The sequence below is a fragment of the Chrysochloris asiatica genome, unplaced genomic scaffold, assembly GCF_000296735.1.
Source record: "Chrysochloris asiatica unplaced genomic scaffold, ChrAsi1.0 scaffold00199, whole genome shotgun sequence".
NCBI lineage: Eukaryota > Metazoa > Chordata > Mammalia > Afrosoricida > Chrysochloridae > Chrysochloris > Chrysochloris asiatica.
The window spans coordinates 3485190-3494091 of NW_006408717.1; the positions used below are offsets into that span (position 1 = coordinate 3485190).

General features: G+C 36.9%; 1 protein-coding gene across 1 annotated transcript in view; it reads left to right on the forward strand.

Annotated features, from left to right (window-relative positions):
* The window catches only part of GABPA (GA binding protein transcription factor, alpha subunit 60kDa), a 39165-nt gene that overhangs the window by 5085 nt on the left and 25178 nt on the right, over positions 1–8902 (forward strand). Inside the window, exons 2-3 of the mRNA XM_006872465.1 lie at positions 730–832; positions 2685–2829. Of these exons, the coding sequence (XP_006872527.1) occupies positions 756–832; positions 2685–2829 (222 nt within the window). The 5' untranslated portion in view covers positions 730–755. The remainder of the gene's footprint in view (positions 1–729; positions 833–2684; positions 2830–8902) is intronic.

Sequence of the window (8902 nt, forward strand, 5' to 3'; positions counted from 1 at the left end):
TAATGTGCTAGACTGCAAGGTCAGTTTGAACTGCAAGGTCAGTGGTTCAAATCCACCAGCTGCTTCTCAGAAACCCTTTACAGGGTTGCTATGGATTGGAACTGACTTGACGGCACTTAACAACATTATAGTGAGGAGCCCTGGTGGCACAGTGGCTGAAGAGCTCAAATACCAACCAAAAGGTATGGGATTTGAATCCACCGACCATTCCCTTGGAGAAAGAAGTGGCAGTCTGCTTCCATAATGATTATAGTCTTGGAAACCCTACATAGGAGGTAGTTTTACTCTCCCCTGTGGGGTCACTATGAATTAGAATTGGATCCATGACAGAATTGGCTGAAATTGGGCCTAAAATCATTTTAATAAGTTAATGAATAGAGTGATGAAGTCATGTCTATTAATAAGTACCAGTTAAACAGATCATGTGAAGATTGGTTAACGTGTCATGGAGTTGGTTCTGACTCATAGTGACCCTGTATAGAGTTTCCGAGGCTGTAAATCTTTACAGGAGCAGAAAGCCTTATCTTTCCCTGGAGGAATGGCTATAGTTTTGCACTGACCTTGAGGTTAGCAATCTGACTCATGATCACTATGCTATACCATAGCTCCTTTTTGTGAAGATTACTTACCCCTTCTCTGCATACCCTCTGCTTTTATTTGAATTGGGTTTTTGCTTCTTGTGTTTATGCAGATAATTTCAAGATGTTTTATAAAATTTTATTCTTACAGGACTGATTTCTTAAAATATTTCAACCATGACTAAAAGAGAAGCAGAGGAGCTGATAGAAATTGAGATTGATGGGACAGAGAAGTCGGAGTGTACGGAAGAAAGGTTGGTGTTTTCTGAATTTAGCATTTTTTACCAGTTACACATAGTAAAAATTAAGAGTCAAACCATAAGTTTTTGTTTGTTTTGTTAACTTGCCTCAGCATTTTAGGTAGCAATATTTTTGTTTTCCTTTGACTTAATACATTTATAGCTTCAGACGGAAAGTCAGTTTTAAACTAAAACTAGTAATCAATGTAGTTATTAATGACCAAGCAATTGATTGTGAGAGTTTTCCCCCTAGGGAAGTATTTGATTTTTTATTCCTTTTCTCAGTGCTGGTTACTTCTATTTTAGAAATGATGCAATCCTGATTTAATAAATATTTACAAGGGAGCATTAAAATTTTTAGAAAAATGGAACATTTCCACAAACATTTTGAAGTCCCCTCTTAAACCTGCTATCTGTTAATAATCACCAAGAATATATGAACAATAGAGCTAGTATCTACCGATGCAGAGGCCACATTGTATGTGAGGAGTCATGTACATAATTATGTGTTCAATATTACACAAACATTTCACTGGAAGGTGTTACTAATCTTGTGTTTTTATTTATGAAGTAGTCTATGTAATTTATTTTTTAGAAGAAATTAGGCAATTTACATTCATTAAATATTGTATTTGTAGTTGTTAAAGTATTGATGAACCAGTTCCAATTCATAGTGACCCTGTATAGGGTAACCAAGGACAGGCTGGTTACCCACCACTGGCTTTGAATCACCAACCTTTGGTTTAACAGTCCATTGCTTTTTCTACAATGCCAATAACTTTTTATACTTGGAATTTATGTGAAAATGAAATTTAATGAAGTTTTAATACATGTTTCTTGACAACTTAAAATGAGATTTAAATCATATTTAAACATATTTTAAAATCGAATTGAATTCCAAGTTTTCTAGTGTTGCACATATTTATTTGTACCTGTTTATAACCCCAGAAAAGGAGCTCTGGTAGCATAGTGGTTACGAATCAGGCTGCGAACCGCAAGGTCAGCAGTTTGAAACTATCAGCTGCTCCACGGGAGAAAGATGAGGATTTCTGCTCAGGTAAAGATTTACAGCCTCAGTAACCCTGTATAGGGTCAAAATGAGTTGGAACCGACTCCACGGCACATAACCACCACTACCATAACCCTAGAAAGGAGTTCCACTATGGCTCTGTAGGGATAGGCACTCTACCATAAGGTTGGTTTAAACTGCAAGGTTGGTGGTTCAAACTCACCAGCCACTCCTCAGAAACCCTTTATAAGGTTGCTCTGAGTCACAACGGACTTAACAGCACTTCATACATACATTGTTGTTGTTAAGTGCCGTTGAGTCGGGTCCGACCCATAGCGACCCTGTACAGGGTTTCCAAGGGTGTCATACATACATATATACTCATTAATCCTATATAAGGATCTAAAGAGATATACGGGATTACATCCCATAGCCTCATGACTCAGATTGGTCAAAATATGTCAAAAGACAATGTTGGTGCAGTGGTAAAGCACATGGCTGCTAACTCAAAGGTTGGTGGTTCAAACCCACCAGCCACTCCATAGGAAAAGGTTGTAGCAGTCTGCTTATACTTTATAAGAAAAAATAGTGTATATATAATCCTTATATGTATATACACTCATATGCATATATGTTTTCAAGGATGCTTTAAATTTCGAGCTAGCATTTCTTTGTGCAATTCTATATTGAGTTTGAGAAGCCCAGTTGCTGGTAAGCCTACCACTATGAACAGTGTTTATGTGAAAATGAGTTTTCAAAGACCAGGAATACATTATCATGATCAGTTTTATTTTTAACATATTGTTTATTTAATATTCATTGTAAATATTTAATTGTTAACTATTCTTTAATATTTAGCATAGTAGAACAAACTTACACCCCAGCTGAATGTGTAAGCCAGGCCATAGACATCAATGAGCCAATAGGCAACTTAAAGAAACTACTGGAACCAAGACTGCAGTGTTCACTGGATGCTCATGAAATTTGTCTGCAAGATATACAGGTAATTTTATTGTTTGAATTTATGTATCAACATTTTAGTCTCTATAAAAAAATATTTCATTAGCCTTTTGTCTCTAAAGTTGTCTGTTCTGTATTACTACAAAATTTACACAAAAAAATTTTCTTTCCTGAAAATTTCCTCCATTTCATATTGTTGTTACATGCTATTGAATTGGTTCCGACTCATAGAAACATATGCACAACAGATTGAAACACTGCTGAGTCTTACACCATTCTCACCATTGTTGCACTTGAAACTGTTGCTGCTTCTACTGTGCCAATTCATCTTGGTGGGGGGTCTTCCTCTTTTTCTCTCATCCTCCACTTCACCAAGCATGATATCCTTCTCCAGGAACTAGTCACTCCTGATAATATCCTCTAACAGTGAGAGATGAAGTCTTGCCATCCAGTCTTCTAAGGAGCATTCTGGCTGTATTTCGCCCAACACAGATTGATTTGTTATTCTGGAAGGACATGGTATTTAAAAATTCTTCTCCAACACCATAACTCAGATGCATAAATTCTTCTACGGTCTTCCTTACTCATTGTCCAATATTCATATGCGTGTGTGGCTATTGAAAATATCATGGCATGGGTCAGCTGCACCATAGTCCTCAAATGGATATCTTGGCTCTTGAACATTTTAAAGAGATACTCTGCAGAAGATTTGTTTTATGCAGTATATCAACCAAGGGGCAGACCTCTCCTGTTTTAAACCATTCCATGTCCCTTGTTCTGTTCAAACGACTGCATCTTGGTCTATGTATAGGTTCTTCATGAACACAAATAAGTGTTCTGGAGTACCCATTCTTCACAGTGTTGTCCGAGTTTGGCATGATCCTCGTAGTTCAAAGTTTTTGCATGATCAGTAAAGCACAAGTAAGCGTCTTTCTGGAATTCATTGCTTTTAGCCAAGATCCTTCATCTTCTGTCAGCACTGATAACCACCGTTCCACATCCTCATCTGTATCTTGGCATCCCTGTCACTATACTGTTGCAGCCATTCTTAAATTATCTTTAGCACAATTTTACTTGTATGTGATATTAATGATATTGTTGGATGATTTCTGCAATCAGTTGAGTCACTTCTTTGGAATGTGCACAGATATGGCCAGGTAGCTCTGTTCCAGATTTCTTGGCATAGATGAGTGAGTGCCTTCAGTTCTGCATCACTTTGTTAAAAGATTTAAATTTGCATTCCATCAATTCCTTGAATCTTGTTCTTTGCCAGTGCCTTCTTCTGTACCTTAGACTTCTATCTTCAGTACTGTTGGATCTTGATCATATGCTACCTCTTGAAATGGTTGAACATCAATCATTTCTTTTTTGTACTGTGACTCTTTATTCCTACCATCTTATCTTGATGCTTTCTGCATCATTCAGTATTTTGTCTGAATAGAATCCTTCAGTATTTCAAGTTGAGGCTTGAATTTTTTCTTCAATTCTTTTGGCTTGACAAATACTTAGCATGTTCCTCCCTTTGGGTTTTCTAACTCCAGGTGTTTGCACATTTCATTATGATACTTGACTTTGTTTTTTCAAGCTGTCCTTTGAAATTTTCTATTCATCTCTTTTACCTCATTTCTTCCATTTGCTTTAGAATATGCTGGAGCGCAAGTTTCCGAGTTTCTTCTAACATGTTCTTTTCCATCTTGCTTGTCTTCATAATGACCTTTTGCTTTCTTCCTGTGTGATGTTCTTGATGTTATCCAACAACTCTTCTGGTCTTTAGTCATTCCTGTTTAATGCATCATCTGTTCTTGAAATGTTCTCTAAATTCAAATGTGATGTGTTCAGGATCATATGTTGGGTCTCATGGGTTTGTTTTCATTTTTTTCAGCTTCAGCCTAAACTTGCAGATGAGCAATTGGTGGTTTGTTCCTTAATCTACCCCTGGCCTGCTTGATGATATGGAGTTTTTTAGCAGTCTTTTACTACAGTTGTAGTCAGTTTGATTTTTATGTATTCCATCTGATGAGATCCGTGTGTATAGTCTTCTATGATGTTGTTTTAAGAAGGGTTTTTGCAATGAATATGTCATTGGTCTTAGAAAATTCTGTCATGTGATTTCCAGCGTCATTTATCGCCAAGGCCATATTTTCTAACTATTGATTTTTCCTCTTTGTTTCCAACCTTTGCTTTACAATCACCAGTAATTATAAATGCATCTTGATTGCATGTTTGGTCAGTTTCAGACTGAAGAAGTTGATAGAATTCTTCAATTTCATCATCATTGGCTTTAGTGGTTGGTGTGTAAATTTGAATAATAGTGGTATTAACTGGTCTTCCTTTTAAACGTGTGGATATCATCCTATCACAGATGGCATTATACTTCAAGATAGATCTTGAAATGTTCTTTTTGACAAATGTGATGTTATTCCTCTTCAATTTGTCTTTCTTGGCTTAGTAAACCATATGATTGTCAGATTCAAAATGGCTAATACAAGTCCATTTCAGCTTACTAATGCCTAGGATATCGATCTGTGTGCTTTTCATTTTTAACAACTTCCAATTTTTCTAGATTCATACTTTGTATTAATTATTAATAAATAGATGTTTACAGCTGTTTCTCTTTTTGAGCTATGTCCCATCAGCAAATGCATGTCGTGAAAGCTTTCTACATTCGTGTCATCACCGTCAACTCTACTTTAAAGGAGGCAGCTCTTCCTTAATCATATTTTGAGTACTTTCCAATCTGAGGGGCTCATCTTTGGGGTACTTTATCTGACAATATTCTGGTGCTATTTAGAAAGTTTTAGTATTCAACATGCTGGTGTTATCTGAGAGTGATCCACTGCTATTCATAAAGTTTTCAGTGGCCAGAAATTCAGAAGTAATACACCACTGCTTCTTCATAGTCTGTCTTAGTTTGGAAGCTTAGCTGTGACCTTGCTTATATTTAAAATACCAGTGCCTTAGCTTCCAGTATCACAGCAACACACAAAACACCTCAGTCTGGCAAACTGACAGACAAATGTGGTATAATGAGGTTAAATAAATAAATTGTTTGTGTGGTGCTGGAGGATAATGCATGGACTACAAAGTCGGTTTGAGCCATAGCATTGGAGGTTTAAACTAACCAACCACTCCTTGGAAACCTTATAAAGGGTCACTATGAGTTGGACCCAACTTGAATGCACTCAACTACAACATTAAAATTTTGTGAACTAGTGCTATATGGGTAAGATACATTGAGTGAAAAAATAATTGCATGATGCTAAGTTATCTCATTTAATTTTCATATCAGATATTTGGAATCAACTTATTTTTCATTTTAAATATTTTATTTTTAGTGAAAGCTTACACAGCAAATTAGGTTTCCTTTTAGCAATTTTTGTACAAATTGTTCTGTGCCATTAGATATAATTTTTGCAATGTGTCAACATGCTCAATATTTCTATTTGTTTTTGTTGTCATCCTTCCAGTTCCCTGCCCCTCCCTGTCTCTTCATCTCTACTTTTATCTGGGTGAATGCTGACTATGTGGCCTCATGCAGCACTGTAGGATAAGCATTGAATTGCTCACTGCAAGAAAGATGGTTCAAACTCACCAGCTGCTCCTTGGGGATCCTATACAGGGTTGCTGTGAGTTGGAACTGACTCGATGACACTTAACAACAAAAACTGTTAATGGCTTAAGGAAGCACATTATTCAAGGGTCATATTTATTTTATAAGCCAATCTACTATTTGGCTGAAAACTGACCTGCAAAATAGCTTCAATTCTAATTGAAAGAGTCTTTTAGGGAGATAGTTTCTGAGCATTCCTCTGTTCTCTATTGGTCTGACTTTTGTTTTTAGTAATAAGAGTTATCTTCTACTTTTTTTTGAATCACGTTCTGTTTGAAGCCATCTATTGTTTTTATGAGTTATTGAACCCAGTAGAGAAGGTAGAGTATTGTGGGAGTGATGACTAGTATCAAATTGGCAAACGAGGTTAGAGGGTAGATAGATGCATGTGTGCCTGGCCTCTGCCTGTTAGGAAATCAGTCTTGGGCAGTTTTTTAGTTTGATTCTCCTTCTCCCTTGTAAAAGAATATGAGGTCAGATGCCGCTTCAAAGCATTTACAGTCTATCTTCCATTTAGGTCTATATGTGGATCTAAAAGTGGCATTTTCCTTTCTTTAAGCCTTCCCCAAAGAATTTTGTGTTCTTTGATTTAAACATCAAAACAACCATTTTGGCGTCTTTGAGGAACTCAAATAATGTTCCTTTGAAATGTGCTTTGGTTTAGGAACAAAAAAAAAGTCTGAAACTCAAAGAGAGCAGTAGGGTGAATGGGATACGGTTACCCAACAAATGTCTCTCAGGACAGCCCTTGCTCAATGAATGGGCACGCACATTGCCATGATAGAAACAAAATTCATTGATAACAACTTTGTTCTCTCAGCAATGTAGTTTTCAGCTTTCCTAAATCTTCAGAATAAGCCCAAGCCCTTGTGATTATCCTATGTCTGAGAAAATCTATCAAGATTACTCTTTGGAATCCCAAAATTGTCGCCACAACCTTCTGACTGACCTTTCTGCCTTGAATTTTAACTGCTCCAAACCATCCGCTCAGAAGTCGCTGTTTTGATCAAAAGAAAACAAAAGAACCCGCTGACATTGAGTCAATTCCGCCTTAAATGACCCTGTATAAGGTTTCCAAGGCAGCAAATCTTTATATAGCAGAAAGCCTCATCTTTTTCCCACAGAGCAGCTGGTAGGTTTAACTTGCAGACCTGTGGTTAACAGTTGATTTTTTTTTTTTTTTAATGTCACCTTAATGAGACTTAAGACAAGTGTATTACTGAGATAATTTTTCTGCAACCATCTACTGATTGTACTGACATGCTTAAACACGTTTTTTTTGGAATAACCCGTGAATGTATGAACTTGAACCACAGTGGAAATACTTTAATTATGCATGAATATACCCAACAGGAAAATTGCTGGAACATCCTAATTAAATTATAAGAACACATTTATGTATCCGAAGTGTCTTAACCTTTAAATTAAGTTGTGAATTTTTGTAGCTTTGAAGTCTAGTTTAGGTTTAAGTAATACTGAAAGGAAATTACTCATTCTGCACATGTACTTAAATTAGAAGATAATACTGTATCTGTGTCAGGAATAAGTATGGTCTTTTAATTAGTGGTGAAAATTTATCTAAACACATTAGCACATTTTTACTTTATCTTCCTGGTAACCAGTGCTGCATATGCTTAAGTTCAGGATTAACTCTTGATCTCTGATCATAAAGCTAATAAAAGCTTTAAAATTTGTGATCTTATTAACTGAATTAGCAATGACTGTCTTCAGCATTGCAAACTTAGCTCTGCCTAATAAGTGAGGTTTCTACCCAAAGACTACACTTTTTCATTCTGTGGGCTGGATAGCCCACCACTTTGTCATGTACTCTTGGTTCTGCTGCTACAGCTGCTCAGCCATTCCTCTGGTATCACAGCTATTTCCTGAAATGAGGAGGTTCAGCGAACAGGGATCTCAGGGTCCAGAGGATGTGCTTCATCCCTCACTCTTCTTTCTTAATGGCAGTAATATCTTACTTCCTGATTCTGAGATGTTTAGTTTTAAAAATGGTGGGATTGCAAAACAGTTTTAAACATGGTGGGATAGAACCAACAGATCTGTGTTGGAAGAAGTGCAGCCAGAGTGCTCCTTGGAGGCCAGGATGGTCAAACTTCGTCTCTCATACTTTGGACGTATTTTCAGGAGGGACCAGTCGCTGGAGAAAGATATCATGTTTTGTAGGGTGGAGGGTCAGAGAAAAAGAGGAAGACCCCCAGCGCGATGGAGTGGCAAAGTAGCAGCATCAGTGGGCCAACAACAATATTGAATAATACAGAAAACATCAAAAGAAGATGGAAGGAATACACAGTCACTGTACCAAAAAGAAATGGTTGATGTTCAACCATTTCAAGAGGTAACATATGATCAAAAGCCAATGATCCTGAAAGAAGAAGTCCAAGGCGCACTGAAGGCATTAGCAAAGAACAAGGCACAGGAACTGGTAGAATGTAAATTGAAATCTTTCAACAACAAACTGATATAGCACTGTAGGCACTCACTCATCTAT